The sequence below is a fragment of the Antechinus flavipes genome, chromosome 4 (genome assembly GCF_016432865.1).
Source record: "Antechinus flavipes isolate AdamAnt ecotype Samford, QLD, Australia chromosome 4, AdamAnt_v2, whole genome shotgun sequence".
Lineage (NCBI taxonomy): Eukaryota > Metazoa > Chordata > Mammalia > Dasyuromorphia > Dasyuridae > Antechinus > Antechinus flavipes.
This window is the reverse complement of record NC_067401.1, coordinates 321,704,391-321,722,180: the sequence shown is the minus strand read 5'-3', so window position 1 is coordinate 321,722,180 and position 17,790 is coordinate 321,704,391. Positions and strand designations below refer to the sequence as shown.

General features: G+C 33.5%; 1 protein-coding gene across 1 annotated transcript in view; it reads left to right on the top strand.

Annotated features, from left to right (window-relative positions):
* Positions 1-17,790, top strand: part of MAP3K5 (mitogen-activated protein kinase kinase kinase 5) — a 264,898-nt gene that overhangs the window by 135,517 nt on the left and 111,591 nt on the right. The window contains exon 8 of the mRNA XM_051997832.1: positions 17,584-17,696. Coding sequence (XP_051853792.1) covers positions 17,584-17,696 — 113 coding nt within the window. The remainder of the gene's footprint in view (positions 1-17,583; positions 17,697-17,790) is intronic.

Below are 17,790 nucleotides of genomic sequence, written 5' to 3'. Positions count from 1 at the left end.
AAGAAGGGTTGAATATGCACAGAACGTTTTTTAGTGTAGTAATTCATTAAGTTCGAGAGAATAATTTTGGGTCAGGAAAAGGAAAGAGATGGTTCTATGAGAGAACAAACTTCAGCTTCAGAGAATAGATTGTTAAGGTATATTAAGAGGAATGAAGGTTAAAAAAAATAAGTAATACAGGTGAGAGTGAAAGAAGAGTGTAGAGAGCCAGAACTCTGAAGAAGTATACTTGAAACAAGGTGTGAACTCAGTGGAATTGATAAGAATGGTTATCTAGTTTAGTTTACTATGTGAGTTCTCTAGTTCAGTATGATTGATTTAATCCTAAAACAAGGTGTTAACTCAGTGGAATTAAGATAATTATTCTCTAGTTTACATATACTTAGTACTTAGTATAGTTCTACAAGTTGACACCTATTCTACAAGATTGACTTCTATGATGACATACTTATAATAGAGTATATAAGAGCTAAGAGATCTGGGAGGAAGACAGACTCAAAGATAAAGACTTATAGTGGCTCTCCTGTCTCCTTCATTTCTCCACTGAGACAAGAGAGATTCCATCTTTGATCAGTCTCCTGGTGGCTCTGCTGCCTCCAGCACTTTGAGTGAGAAGACTAGACCTCTGGAGACCTTCCTAAATGGGTCTTGGTTTCAGTGGAGAAGTGAAGGAGACAGGAGAGCCACAACAAGGCTGGTCAAGTCTTCTCTGTCTCTGACTAAGTTTGTCCCTAGTTTATATACTCTGTTACAATTACATCATTACAGCACACTGAGTATAAACCAATCATTATATCACTAGGGGAGCATTATTTGTTGTAAGATTAAATCAATCTTACTGAATTAGAGAACTCACATGCTAAACTAGACAACCATTGTCTTATCAATTTCCCTGAATTAATACCTTGTTTCAAGTATACTTCTTCAGAGTTCTGGCTCTTTACAGAAGAGGAAAAGAAGATAATAGATTAGAAGCAATCTTTTCATTTACTGTGCACTAGAATATTACCTACCTTCTCCTTTACATTCTCTTCTTTTTTCTTTCTTTCTTTCTTTTTTTTTTGCCAAAGGAAACTGATAAAAGACAAGAAAAAATATTAGATGATATGATGAAGATAAATTTTAATTTGGATTCATAACTAATGAATGTGAATGAAATGAATTTGCTCACAAAACAGGAGAAAATTACAAAGCAGAATATGTTTAGAAGAAAGATACTTGAAACATAAATAATCACACATAATTAAAATAAGGGACTAAAATCAAAATGCCTTAGATGAATTTCAAAAAGTGAAGATAGTAATTTTGATTTTATTAGGTAAATTAAATCCCATTTGATTATAAGCTTCTTGAGTTCCAAGAACCATCTTTTGTCTGTTTTGTGTCTCTAGTGCCTAGCATAGACACTATATATCAGGTACTATTTCTAAGTATCTTTTCCAAATATTATTAATAAAATGTTTACTCTTCATAATAAATGTTCACTGAATTGATATTAGACATGACAATAGTAAATAAATGTTGTTGAAAGAGATAAACAGAGAAAATAAAATACATTATGTTTAAAACCATAAATGAAAATTAAATATTATCAATACTAAGTATGTGTGTGTATGTGTGTATAAAGTGATAGCATGAATCCAACCATTCTGGAGAGCAATCTGGAATTATGCCCAAAAAGTTATCAAACTGTGCATACCCTTTGACCAGCAGTGTTTCTATTGGGCTTATATCCCAAAGAAATACTAAAGAAGGGAAAGGGACCTGTATGTGCCAAAATGTTTGTAGCAGCCCTATTTGTAGTGGCTAGAAACTGGAAAATGAATGGATGCCCATCAATTGGAGAATGGCTGGGTAAATTGTGGTATATGAATGTTATGGAATATTATTGTTCTGTAAGAAATGACCAGCAGGATGAATACAGAGAGGACTGGCGAGACTTACATGAACTGATGCTAAGTGAAATGAGCAGAACTAGGAGATCATTATACACTTCAACAACGATATTGTATGAGGACATATTTTGATGGAAGTGGATTTCTTTGACAAAGAGACCTGAGTTTCAATTGATAAATGACAGACAGAAGCAGCTACACCCAAAGAAAGAACACTGGGAAACGAATGTGAACTATCTGCATTTTTGTTTTTCTTCCCGGGTTATTTATACCTTCTGAATTCAATTCTCCCTGTGCAACAAGAGAACTGTTCGGTTCTGCAAACATATATTGTATCTAGGATATACTGCAACATATCCAACATATATAGGACTGCTTGCCATCTAGGGGAGGGGGCGGAGGGAGGTAGGGGAAAAATCGGAACAGAAATGAGTGCAAGGGATAATGTTGTAAAAAAAATTACCCTGGCATGGATTCTGTCAATATAAAGTAATTATTAAATAAAAATTTAAAAAAAATAAAGTGATAGCATAGCATCTAAATATTTAGAGTACATATTATTGTTCTATAAAAAATGACGAGCAGGCTAATTTTAGAAAGGTTTGGAAAGACTTATATGAACTGATGCTGAGGGAAGTGAGCAGAACCAAGAGAACATGTATACAGTAACAACAAAATTATGCAGTATCTCTGATAGACTTCGCTCTTTTCAACAATGAGATGATTCAAGGCAATTCCAATAGATTTGTGATAGAAAGAGCCATTCACATCCAGAGAGAAAACTCTGGAGACTGAATGTAGATCAAAACATAGTATTTTCATCTTTTTTGTTATTGTTGGTTTGCCTTTGTTTTTCCCCCTTTAGATCTGATTTTTTTTTGCACAGCATTATGAATATGGAAATATGTTTAGAAACATTGTACATATTTAACCTACATCAGATTTCTTGCTGTCTTGAGAAGAGAGGGAGAAAAATTTGGAACACAATATTTTGCAAAGATGAATGTTGAGAGCTATCTTTGCATATATTTGGAAAAATAAAATACTTAAAAAGAGATAGAGAGTGAGAGACCTTGAGATTGTCTTTGTATCGCTTTTTCTAACCACCTTGTGAGTGCTTGCTCTGTGTGAGTTCTCTATAAAGTAGTCTTTTTGGCAAACATACATTTGGCATTTCAATAATGTTGAACTTCCCAACAGAGTTGTTGTGCTCTTTGCAATAGAGTTTGAATGCTTGGCAGTTTAGTTCGAGAAAGAATCTCATTATCTGGTATCTTATCCTGCCAGGTAATCTTCAGAATCTTTCTAATACAATTTAAATAGAATAAAAATAAAATTCAGTTCCCTGGCGTGGCTTTGGTATACCCTCCAGGTTTTACAGTCATACAGCAGTGAGGTCAGCAAAGTGTCTCTATAGAACTTCAGTTTGGTAATCAATCTAATAGCTCTATCCTGCCACACTTTCCTTCGGAGCCTCCCAAACACTGAGCTAGCTCTGGCAGTGTGTGTGTTAACGTCATTATCAATGTGCACATCATTGGAAAGTATATTGCCAAGCTAAGTGAGCTTGTCCACAGCAGTCGGAGCTTCTTCATGTGCTGTAACTGATGATGGTTCCATATATGGATCCACATATGGATGGTGTGGTACTGGCTGAAAGAGGAACTGTGTTTTCTTGATGTTAATTGTTAAGCCAAAATTAGCATAAGCAGAGAATTGACCCATATTTTGTTACATCTCAGCTTCAGAGACTGCATTGAGTCCACACTCATCTGGAAACAAAAATTCTCACATTAATACTCTCCACTTTAGTTTTGGCTTGTAGCCTTTTCAAGTTGAAGAATTTATCATCAGTGCAGTAACTGACTTTGGTGCCATGTTTGTCCTTATTGAAAGGATTTGACAACATACCTAAGACCATTATGCTAAGCATAGAAGCCAAGCACACAGCCTTGTTTCACTGTGTTGGTGACTGGTAGAAATTCTAGAGCAGAACAAAAGTCTGTATGCAATATTTGAAAATCTGATCAAGGCTTTTGATACTGTTAATCATGAAGGATTATGGAAAATTATATCAAAATTTGGTTGCCCAGAGTTCATCAGTATAGTACTTCAATTTCATGATGGCATGCTTGCCTGAGTATTGGAAAAAATATATACAAAATAATTCTTGGGGGCAAATTTGTATCTCTAGATACTTTGATCAACAAAAAGAAATGAGATCAGTGAATTAATAATGCAACATTTAAAAAATTGAAAAGGTATCAAATCAAAAAAATTCCAATTAAATAATAAAAAGAGAAACTGAAAATCAAAGATAAGATTAATAAAATTAAAAGCAAAAAGAGAATATACTGCATATTTAAGGTTTTTTAATGTAAAATAGTTTTCAAGTTTATTGCAGCAAATTTAATTATTTTGCTTTGTCTCAGTTAATTTGTATACTACTACATCTCTGACTTCCTTAATGAGCCTTTTGTCTAACATAAAACACATTACTCATTGTTCTTCAAATATAACAATGTGCTTTCTTTCCTATGTGAATTTTCTGACGCTTGTACCTGCTCCCTGACACCTCTTTTATGTTCTAATATATTACTCTTTTATCTCTTTCTGTACAACTGTGCACAATTTAAAAGATAAATTCAGATTTACCTTCTTCATAAACCCTTTCCATTGCAACCCAAGAACAAAATGAAAGTTCTTCCTCAGAAATTCTATTTGAGTTTGTTGCCATTTTTATTCATTTGTTGATTAGTCAAATTAACTGATTTCCTTTTGACTTTTATTGTTTATTTGAGGTATTCTTTATGTCTCATACTTATTCAACTATTTACCTATCTAATCTCTCCAATAGATTATTGCTTCTGGAAGATGGGGACTGCTTCGCTTAAAAAAAAATTATTCAGTTTTATTTTAGATCCACATTCTCTCCCTCCTACTTCCCTACACCCTAAAAAAAGCCCTCAAGCAAAAGAAAAAAAAATTGGTTATGTATAGAAAGGAAAAGAAAAAAAATACACACACACACACATATATATATATATCTCAATCTGTACTTTGAGTATATTATTATTGTAAAGTGTGGTAGCATGTTTCATCATGGACTCTCTAGAACTATAATTGGTCAGGGTTCTTAAATATTTCTGAGTTGTTTATAGTAATCCTGTTGTTTTAAAATTGCTTTCCTACTTCTCTTGACTTCACTGTGTCAGGTCATACAAGTTTTTATAGAATTCTTTCAAACTATCTTCTTTGATAATTTCTTAAGACAATAATATTTTATGACATTCACACACACAATTTAATAATTCCTGGGACATAATTACAAACTGCTTTCAATGTGCCTATTTTCATCACACTCTACATGTCAACTTTACTGATCTGATAGATGGGAAATGGTACCTTTAATTGTGACTTAGGGAATTGTTTTCATGTAGTTATTGATGCTTTGATTTTATGCCTCTGAAAACTGCTGACTCGCCTTTTTACCTCTCATTTAGACAACTGCTCTTACAAATTTGAATCAGTTCCTTATCTTTCACAATGACTACATTTTTGGAAGCTCGTAACTGAACTACTTTCTATTCAACTACTTTGTATATGTGTAGTTTTTCCTTTTATATTTGTGATATGTGTATTTTTATTATATATGTATTTTTTGTCTCCTCCATTAGAACATAAGTTATTTATAAACATGGACTGTTTCATTCTTTGTACTTGTATTTCAAGCACAATGCCTGGCACATTTTACATGCCTAATAAATGATTTTTTATTATATTGGTTTTGATTCATTTTATCCAATTTCTTATAGCTGCAGTGAGTTAGCTATCTGACATGTTTTGTGATACCAGCTCTAAAATTTGTTCATTTAAATAAACACGCTTAATAATATTTTGTGCCATAGTTGTTGAACTGAATAATTGGGTTTAGGTTCTTACTCAGAACATCCCTTTTTACCTTTTATTTTAATAATAGCATAGTTAGATCTTAATGATAAATGTTATTCTATATTTGTAACATATATCTGGAAATATAGTAGCTCATTAGCCTATCATCTATTATGTTTGCAGAGTGTTCTTGAAATTGACAGGATTTTAGAAGAAATAATTTTATAAGTACCATTTTGTGATTATTAGCACATTTGGTAAAACTGAAAGGAAAATTGAAAGCTTTTTCATTGTCAGAAATTTATAGCTAGAAAAATTTCTTAAATTTTTTCCCCTTAATTAAGGATATAGATTTATTTTATTAATATGCCTATTAAATTTATAGCTAGAAAAATTTCTTAAATTTTTCCCCTTAATTAAGGACATAGATTTGTTTTATTAATGTGCCTATTAACTATAATTATGCATTTTTTCTGATTTGAAAAAGAAAATTCTTAATAGTTTAGTGATAACTTTTTGTGGGGAAGGGCCAAATTATCTTTTTATATATACTTAAATACATGTATCTTTTATAAATGAGGAGTCTTAGTAAAGGAAAGCCCTAGGAGCTAATTCTGTCATCTTTTTAGATATATCAAGAAAATGATCTGTAGTTGAGATTAATAAGAATAATTCTTATTGAATTTTTATGTATTTTAATCCATTTTATCTATGTGTCTGAATGTTTGAATATTTTCGTAAGTACTCTAATCAAGTATTCATCTTTTGGGAGAACTGTGGTCTCCAGATTGAATTTGTTAGGATGAGAGCAAATTAAATATATTTCAAGAGTGCAGAATAAAGTTATTAGCCCAGAATTTAAGGTTGTGACAAGATTATTAATTTTTTTAATAGAAAATGAAAGCTAACCCAAATTAAGAATTCCTGCTATGTATTTTATTGTGAATATCTTTTTTCTTCCTTCTAGATCTGTCAATAATTTGAATTTCATGTTCTTTTCATAACTTTGGATTATTTTATGAATGATGATTTAAAAAATATTCCTAAAGATAAGAAGTTCCATGAAGGTCTAACTAATATCATTTATATGTACAATTTTCACAACTGGTTTAACAGAGACATGGAAGATATCTAGCTCATTAGAATGTACTTTGCTCAAGTCCTACTATTACTTTTGATGGGTTCTGGGTTGTATTTTACTAGAAACAATCATTTCAAGTAATGTGCCTTCCTGGCTCAGTTTCATTTCTAAATACCATAACAATGACAGCTTGTCAAAGTGTAGACTATTAAGATTTCTTCATTTACTTGCAATTAAGGATTCATTTATTGATCTTCCAGCCAATTTCACTGGGGATATCAAGTGACAAGTGCTTGGAAGCAAATACTGAGATTTAAAAGCCTGTGCTTTGAAATACTAATAGTAAACACTTACAAAAGAAAAGAAAAAAGTACATGAAAGAATTAATAATCTAACCTTAATACCAAACAGTGGAAATGAACTTTACACATTGCTTTGATTTTTGAAAGACCATTCTCTTTTTCATATTCTTAATTGATTCTTTTAAATGTGGATAGTCAAAACTTAATGTTCATGAACTCTTTAATTTCATCTTTTTTCATACATTATTCTGCTTGGATATGCGGTTTGTACCATATTTAACTGTTCATTTCTATTTATTCTTATCTTTTATGTCTTTTTGATTTCTCTATAATTAAATTATAAAATATCTAAATATGGGTTTTATGTACAAAGCACCATACAGGTAATTAGTAAACATGCTGAATGGTCCTCGAAAGACCTACTGTGATGTCTCATAATTGTATGGAAAGAACTAGCCCCAGAGTTCTCAAAGGCTATGGCATTATAATACAAGCTATGAGAGATTCTATCTTGCTGAATGGTTTTAAGTATAGTCTTGACAATCATGTTCAAGTATGCATAGACGACAATCATGTTCAAGTATGCATAGACACCCCACATGGTGAATGGTCATGGTATTATTTAATTATGGTAAAAATGTTCCCTCTGGGGGCTCGATATTGGAGATGGGCACATGCTGACTATGCTCATTCCCTTCCTTACTATACATCTGACTTTGTCCAGAGTTGTCCACCATGACTAAACTGACTTCTTATTCTAGAGCTTTCAGGAGTCTTCTCGCCTTGGAATATTCCTCTGCCATGCCTTCCTTTTCTTCCATTGGTAAATTTCTTCCAACTTGAGGATGGGTCTGTAACAACCATTCTTTATCCCTCTTTCAGTTGTGCCTCTGTCTCTAGACTTTACCACCATGTCCCTAACCAGGTATCCTCACCACTCTTTGTCACCATACTTTTTTTTTAGCTCCCTCTAAGGTATTGCCCATTAGAATGTAAGCTCTTTGAGGGCTGGGGCTATCTTTCCTTTTGCTTGTATTTATTTATATCCCCAGTGCTTCTTATTTGCCTGCTGTGCATTTGTCACAAACCACAAAACAAAGCAAAATACAAACTGGTATTCAGGCTTTGGTGGCCTTCTTCTGTGTCGGCATTGATAATTGTATCTTCCTATATAGGTAACTAACTTATAGGCATCAAATTGCATAACAGAGGGGAATATCTAATGGTTTTTCTAAAACACTATTGTGTTTTTAAATTAAGTGGATTATAAGTTCTAAAGTAGTATAGAGTTTATTACAAAGCATACGCAACAAGAAAACTATAAAAATCTTAATGAAAAGAAGCAAATTGGATGTCATAGGATTCACTTAGATTTGATGAGCTGAATCCCATGGCTGTGCTATGTCTATGAAAGATATACTTTATTCAGAAGGAACCAAATAGGAAAAAAAAGGTGGGATAAGATTATTTTTGTAAAAATATATATTCATGTGCAAATCAAAATGTACTTTCTTTTTCTTTTCTTTTTTTCTTTGGTCTGTGTTTTCTTTTGCTATATAGATAATATGGAAATATGTTTTGCATTGCTGCACATGTAAAATCTTTATCAAATTGCTTGCTTTGTCAAGAAAGGGGGAAGAAAAGAAGGGATGAAATTTAGAAATCAAAATTTTTAAAAACAAATGTTAAAAATAATTTTTACTTGTAATTATGGAATATATATATATATTCATAGAAAGAAATCCAGAAAACAGTGGGAGGAGATATGGATGAAGATCAATAGAGGCAGAATCAGAAATAATAGTTAATAATTTATTAAGACCAAATAGTTATAAAATCATGAAACAGCTAGAATGAAAGTATGTTATTGTATTCATGGATATCTATTGATCTCTATGCTAAAAACTAATAATGTATTAATTTGTTACAATGTTAATTTTGTCTTTCAAAAGGAAGAACAAGAAAAAAAAAAAGGTGAACTTCTATTCTCAAACTGCTTTTCACCAAGGAGGAACTGGTGTATGAAGTTTTAAGTGGTGAAAAATAGGAGAGAAAGTAAATATTTCATTTTAGAATTTATGCTAGGAAAGAAGAAAATAGTTTGAAATATACCTAGAATTAGGTAAGAGGGTTTCCAAAGTTCAAGAAAAGAAAAGAGTGAGATTCTCTCAACTAAAGTTCTTCAAGAGAAATTCTTATCTATTCTGGCTAGGGCCTCTGCTACTCTGGTTATCTTCCTCTACACCAGAACTCTGTGTTTGGGGCCCTGTTAGGTCCATCACCCTAATAGGTGAACTTTTTCTTGTTTGCTATTTTAAAAATTAAGAGATAAAGGAAGAACTAGCTGATTTAAATTCCTCTGAAACCTTATGTGAATCAACATCTTTTCTGGTAGGGGATCACTTATCTTCCCTCAAACATCCATTTCTTAATATCTGGCTGAGGTTTTTATTTTTATATTTTCATTTTTCCCTAGTTAGATTTAAAACAATTTTTCACATTGGTTTTTAAAACTTTTGAGTTCTAGATTCTCTCCCTTATTCCCACCTCTAGTCCCTATTAGGAAAGCATATGTGAAGTTATGCAAAACATTTCCTTAAAAGTAATGTTGTTCAGTACTATATGATGATCAATTCTGATGGACCTGGCCATCTCCAGCAATGAGATGAACCAAATCAGTTCCAATAGAGCAGTAATGAACTGAACCAGCTACACCCAGCGAAAGAACTCTGGGAGATGACTATGAACCATTACATAGCATTCCCAATCCCTCTATTTTTGTCCACCTGCATTTTTCATTTCCTTCACAGGCTAATAGTACACTATTTCAAAGTCTGATTCTCTTTGTACAGCAAAATAACTGTTTAGGCATGTATACTTATATTGTATTTAATTTATACTTTAACATATTTAACATGTATTGGTCAACCTGCCATCTGGGGGAAGGGATAGGAGGAAGAAGGGGAAAAATTGGAACAAAAGGTTTAGCAATTGTCAATGCTGTAAAATTACCCATGCATATAACTTGTAAATAAAAAGCTATAATAATAATAATAAAAAGAGATTACACCACAAGTTAGAAAGCAAAAAAAAAAAAAAAGTAATGTTATTAAAGAAAACATAGGTCTCTACCCCTCCCCCCAAAAAAAACCTCAAGACAAGTAAAGTTAAAAAAAGAGAGAGAAGGAGAGAGAAAGACAGACCGACAGAGAATGTATATGCTTTAATCTGTATTGAGAAACAACCAATTTTTTCTCTGATTATGAATAGGATTTTTCATCATAAGTCCTTCAGAGTAGTTGTGGATCATTGTATTGGGAAGAACAACAGTCATTCACAGCTGGTCATCCCAGAATATTGCTATTACTTTATACCCTATACTGTGTTTCAGTTTATGGACAGCTTTCCAGGTTTTTCTGAGAGCATGCTGCTCATTCCCCATAGAACTTTAGTATTCCTTCATAATCACATACCACAATTTATTCAGCTATTCCCCAATTGATGGGCATCTAATCAGTTTCCAATTTTTTTGCCTTGGAAAAGAACAGTTATAAATATTTTTTATGTGGGTTCTTTTCCTATTTTTTAAAAAGTTCTCTTGGGATTCATGGCTAGTAGTGATATTGTTGGGCCAAAGAATATGCATGAATTTATAGCTCTTTGGGTTTACTTCATATCTTTTGATCATTTATCAGTTGGAGTATGGCTTTTTTTTTTGAAAATGAATTTGATTGAGTTCATTTTTGAGAAAAGAGGTTTCATCAGAGAAACGTGCTTCAAAATTCTTTTTACAATTACTATTGCAGTTTCCACCCCATTTATTCTATTTTCTCTCTCCTTTCATTCTGTTCCTCCTCAAAAGTGTTTTGCTTCAGACCACTTTCCCCCTGCCCCAATATCATCCCCCTCTCTTCCCATATCTTTTTCCCCTCAAACTTTCCTGCAGGATCAGTAGATCTCTATAGCCATACTGAGTGTGTATGTTAATTCCTCTTTGCTGCCAGGCCACCATGTCATTTCCTAACCAGCCCCAAACTGTGACTTTCCAAACTGCTTCCAGTATAGGTAATGTCTTTTTGTAAATGAAAGGGCATAAATGAAGGTACTGACCTTCTTAGCATTCTTATTCCTACTGCTCAACACAGTAATAAGCACTTACAAATCTTCTTCTTTCTTCCTTCCCTCCCTCTCTCCTTCCCTCCCTCCCTCCTTCTTTCCTTCTTCCTTTTCTTTCCTTCCTTCCTTCCTTCCTTCCTTCCTTCCTTCCCTCCTTCCCTCCCTCCCTCCCTCCCTCCTTCCTTCCTTCCTTCCTTCCTTCCTTCCTTCCTTCCTTCCTTCCTTCCTTCCTTCCTTCCTTCCTTCCTTCCTTCCTTCCTTCCTTCCTTCCTTTCTTCTTTCCTTTCTCCCTCCTCCCTCCCTCCTTCCCTCCCTCTCTCCCTCCTAACTTTTTTTCCTTCCTTTCTCTCTCTCTCTTTCTTTCTTTCATGTTAGCGTAGTAGAAGTGGGATGGGAATTTATCAAAAATGACATTTTGAAAGCATAAAGAAAAATAGTTCTAAACAGAATAAGTCAAGGGGTATGTAGAGATTCTCTAAAGCAGAGGCATTTAAACATAAGATTTGTGAACTTAAAAAATTTTTGTAATCATGTCAATATAATTGACTTCATAATCCTATGTATTTTATCTCATACATCTAAAATATTTATCCCTGAGAAAAGGTCCATTGCTTTCACCACACAAACAGAGGGATCAAAACTCAAAGACATCCATGACCCAAAAATATTATCTTTGGTCTAAAGAGATATCTATATATGTATATAAGGGACTCACTGACAAGAATATGGTTGTATTAAACTGACCGAATTTTTTTTTCTTGATAGGGTTGCTGGATTGGTACTTAGGTGGAATGCTATAGATATGATTTACTTTTATCATAGCAAAACAATTCATACTATTCTTTTAAACAGAATGGAGAGATGTGGTCTAGAAAACAGTGGAACCTAAACTGATTGAATGACTACCCAAAGAGTATCTGTTGATAGTATAATATCAGTTTGAAAGGAAATCTTCAATGAAGTCTCATAGGAATCTGAGGTTAATCAAAGGAATTTGGGGAAAGGTTTAGAAAGCTTCATCATATTTTTTGGATAGTTAACATATTGGATAACAGAGTTAAGTTCCTAAAAGATTCAGTATCCTGGAACATTGGGCAAAATTGAATAAGATTAAATTTAGAAGCATTAAGGTGAATTTTTATGCACTATTATGCACTTTCAATAATGAGATGTTCAAAAAATCAAGTTCACATAGGGTGAAGGTTTGGGGAATCTATCTGCCAAGGGAAAATCAGGAATCATATGAGCAAAACTACAAAACACTTTCCACACAATAAAGTCAGATCTAACCAATTAGAAAAATATTAAGTGCTCTTGGATAGATCGAGCAACTGTAATAAAGATAGCAATACTACTAATCTGTTTATTTAGTGCTATATCAGTCAGACTCCCAAAAACCTATTTTAATGACCTAGAAAAAATAACAACAAAATTCATCTAGAAGAACAAAAAATCAAGACTTTCAAGGGGACCAATGAAAAAAAAGTCAAATGAAGGTGGCCTATCTGTACCAGATCTAAAATTATATTACAAAGCAGCAGTCATTAAAACCATTTGGTATTAGCTAAGAAATAGACTAGTTGATCAGTGGAATAGGTTTAGGTTCAAAGGACAAAATAGTCAATGACTTTAGTAATCAAGTGTTTGACAAACCCAAAGACGCTTTTGGGATAAGAATTCACTGTTTGACAAAAACTATTGGGAAAATTGGAAATTAGTATGGTAGAAACTTAGGCATTGACCCACACTTAACACCGTATACCAAGATCAGGTCAAAATGGATTCATGATCTAGGCATAAAGAATGAGATTATAAATAAATTAGAAGAACATAAAATAGTTTACCTCTCAGACTTATGGAGGAATTTGTAACCAGAGAAGAACTAGAGATCATTATTGATCACCAAATAGAAAATTTTGATTATATCAAATTGAAAAGTTTTTGTACAAACAAAACTAATGCAGACAAGATTAGAAGAGAAGCAATAAACTAGGAAAACATTTTTACAGTTAAAGGTTCTGATAAAGGCCTCATTTCCAAAATATATAGAGAATTGACTCTAATTTATAAGAAATCAAGCCATTCTCCACTTGATAAATGGTCAAAGGATATGAACAGACAATTCTCAAAGAAATTGAAACTATTTCTAGCCACATGAAAAGATGCTCCAAGTCATTATTAATCAGAGAAATACAAATTAAGACAACTCTGAGATACCACCATACACCTGTCAAATTGCCTAAGATGACAGGAAAAGATAATGACAAATGTTGGAGGGGATGTGGGAAAACTGGGACACTGATACATTGTTGGTGGAATTGTGAATACATACAACCATTCTGAAGAGCGATTTGGAACTATGCTGAAAGTTATCCAACTGTGCATACCCTTTGATCCAGCAGTGTTACAGATCTTAAAGAAGGGAAAGGGATCTGTATGTGCAAGAATGTTTGTAGCAGCCCTCTTTGTAGTGGCCAGAAACTGGAAATGAGTGGATGCCCATCATTTGGAGAATGGCTGAATAAGTTGTGGTATATGAATGTTATGGAATATTATTATTCTGTAAGAAATGACCAACAGGGTGATTTCAGAAAGACCTGGAGAGACTTACTTGAACTGATGCTGAGTCCAATTCTTCTTGTGCAGAAAAATAACTATATGGATATGTATACATATATTGTATTTAACATATTCTTCAACGTATTTAACATGTATTGGTCTACCTGCCATCTGGGGGAGGGGAAAAATTGGAACAAAAGGTTTTGCATTTGTCAATGCTGAAAAATTACTCATCCATATATCTTGTAAATAAAAAGCTATAATAAAAAAAAGGGGGGGTGAGGTTTGGTGAGACAGAAGTTCCTCTGGAAAAAAAATTAAGAGTTAAGCACAAAATGATTCTACAATGTGATGTGACAGTCAAAAAAACCCTAATGCTTTCTTAGGATGCTTTGAGAGAAGAATGGTACCTAGATATGGCAAGTAATAATCTTTCTTTATTCTAATTTGGTCAGATCACACTTTAATATTTGTGCCACAATTTAATAAATTCAGCCATTAATTTGATAACATACAGAGATGGATTTTCAGGCTAGTGAAGATCCTGGGAACTATGTTATATTAGGATCTGTTGGAGGAACCAGCAATTTTTAACCTAAAGAAGAAATGACTTGAAGAAAATGTAGGGGTGGCAGCTGTTTTGAAGTACATTTTCTACATGCAAGACTATAATTCCAAGTAAAATTTAGAAATGCAGGAAAAGATTGCTAGAGCAATTCAGAGGATAGAAAGATTACTTCTAGATGGTAGAGGGAGGAAAGGGCAGTAAACAAGGCTTTTCATTCAGGAGGTAATATGTGAACTGGCATTATTGAAAAATGTGTACAAGTTTATTGGGAGTCATAATTTAGATTATGAGAAATAGGGTAAACACATGGAAATGTGAAAGTACAAAGTATGTTATGGGAATGACAAATATGTATATGGTAACCTACAGTAGGGAAGGACTAACAGAAGGAAGATTATTACAGAAGTCCAAGAAAGAAGCAGTGAAACTTGGGCTGGGCTAGCAGTGGTGGTATAAGTGAAAGCTTCATAAACTGTGCATCACGAGTCTACATGGGATCATATAACTGAATGTGAGGCTTGCTAAATATTGGGCAGGAGTAAATGAATCTGATTCACCAGGATTTTAAAATCTGGATCAGATTGGGGGAGGTGATAAAATCAAACTAAAGAATTAATTTGAAAAGTCAACAAACTTTACATGTCTACTTTGTGCCGGGAGCTTTGTCCCTAGGAATAAGGGATATAGATAAAAATGATTTTGTTTCTGCTCTCAAAGAGGTTTTGTTTTATGGGATGAAACTGAGATTTCAAGTTTGAGTTACAAAGGATGCCAGTCACATTCAGAGAAGTGGGAGGGGAATGGGTTTTGAGGGGAGAATGATGAATGTAATTTTAGAAACGTGGAGTACACGGTAGTTGATAGACATCTGAGTGAAGACACCTAGCCACAACTGGAAAATGTGTCTTGAGAATGAGGTCAAATTAGAGTGAGATTTGGGAAATCATGTTCAAAGAAGTGATAGTTGAAACCATAAGAAAAAAGCAAGATGACCAAAGGCGAGTATAGATAATGAGAAGGACTCAAAACAGAATGTTGAGAAATGCCAACATTTAGGGGAGAGGAAGAGGAAAAAGAACAATTGAAAAGATATAAAAAAGGAGCTAGTAAGAAAATTTGACATTTAAAGTTCGAAAGAAATAGAAAGGAAGAAGGTGATTAAATCATCAATCAATAAACATTTACCAAGTGCTTATTGCAATTTATGCCAAGTTCAATTCAGATCCTCCATCTTTTTCGAGCTACCTGGATGATCTCTGAGATGTCAATAATCTTCTCTGGGTCTTAATTTCCTCTTTTGTAAAACAAGAAAGTTGATTAGGTTATCTCTAGCATCCCTTGCAACTAATTCCAAGTGCTATGAATGATATGCAAATATTGTCCAGTTCCTCCATCAACTTTAGATCTAAATGATAAGCCTCTTTTTGGCCTGGATCAACACTGTGTCTGACTGATTGTCTAGTGTATTCCCGTGAGTCTATGAAAGATTTGCAAATTACATTTTCCCTGGTAGGTGTGTCTTATGATTACCTGCTGCCAGTGTACTTAGGTTCTTTTTTTTTTTTTTTTTTTTTATGTAAAAGACCTGCACTTTTTAGAGAGAGAAAAAAAATGTGTTTAATGGCTTTAATAAAGGAACAGCTAAATGTCATAAATTATTTTCCCAATTCAAAGGTACATAATTACAGGAGCCAGATAGTTTGTTTGGTTTTTGGTTTCATTCAGAGATCTTTTCTGGTTTTCAAAATACTGTCTTTAAAAAGAAAATGATTTTTTGGCACTCATTAGTGAATAATGATAGCTCACAATTATATGGTTTCATATGGTCACAAAACTTTGATCTTTGGACTAGTTCTATGAGGTAGGCACTGCAACTATAATTCCCATTTTGCAGATATGAAAACAGGCCTTCAGAGTTTAAATGTTTTACAGAGTTGGAATTTTGAAGAGTCTACTTATTTTACTTCTAGGGCCATTTCCACAGTACTGCCTCAGGTCATATTTCATCATTTCTACTTTGATTGTTTCCCATTTAAGTTCTGAAATTTTGATATCTTTCAGTAAAGTCATTTTCCTCACCTTTAAAGTGTCTTAGAATCCTTAAAAAAGCAAGTTAATTTGTATTTAGTCACCTTTTTTCATTTTTAAGGTGTTGTTCAGTCATTCAGTCATCTACTTTTGATCCCATGGACTTTATTCTTCAAGGCAAAGATAATGATTTGCCATTTCCTTTTAAATGACTTGCCCAGGTTCATACAGCTAGGAGGTATCTACGGCTGGATTTGAACTCAGGTTTTCCTGACTGCAAGTCCAATACTCTATCCAGTGATTCATCCAGCTGCCCTTCTGTTTTTAAAAGAAAAAAAAATACAACAACAACAAATTTTTTGTGCTTCTCCATTTGAGTGCCTGAAAGGCAGTCCTATGTTCACATTAATTTTCTTTTTCCCAGAACCCCTCAATGAAATGTGATTAAATGATGACACTTTTACCTAAATAATGATGTAGTTTATGAAGAAACTGCCTAAAAACTGACACTGAAAAGCGTCATCAGGAAAATACAGCAGATGTGCTGTTCTCATCCTGGGACTTGTGCATAATTCTCAACCTTTGCCAGAATGGCATATGATGTGGGACTGCTATTTCCTTTCCATGAATATTCACAGAAAGGGTTCATTTCAGGCTGATTGTCTTTGAATCCAAATTACTATGCACAGCCACAATCCCTCTTTCTTAATTTCCATCGTTTGTGGATTGCATATTCTCATTTTTCATTTTTTTGCACAACAGCTACCAAACTGAGTGTCAAATCCAAGGAAATGAGGTTTTTCTTTTAGATTCTCCCTCTCCCCAACAATTTGTATCAGTGGAGGCTGGGCTTTTTTTTTCTTTCTTTCTTTCTTTTTTTTTTTTTAAAATGCTCACATCTTTGATATTTTACAAGATCCTTTTTTAGGACCTCATCATAAAATTCAAAAAGTGATATGTTGTAGTTGACAGAAAACTGAAGGGGTTATTTAAACCATTGATTACTTAACTGTGACTGAGACTCTGGGGTGAAACACAGTGGAATCTTTTTACTTGCCTGAGCATTGTAGTAATGCAAACAGAAGCTAAGCACACCCCGGATTTCATGATTTAGAAAGTAAACTTATGTCTTTGTTTTCATAGGTTCAAAAAGGCATTTGAATCTGAGCCAACACTACAGTCAGGAATTAATTATGCAGTCCTCCTTCTGGCAGCTGGACACCAGTTCGAATCTTCCTTTGAGCTACGGAAAGTTGGTAATTTTACCCTTGTTCTTACATGGAAATCAAGATAGAGAAGCCTCACCTATCTAGCATTTATGCTCCATTACTCTTTGTTGATCCAAGTAAA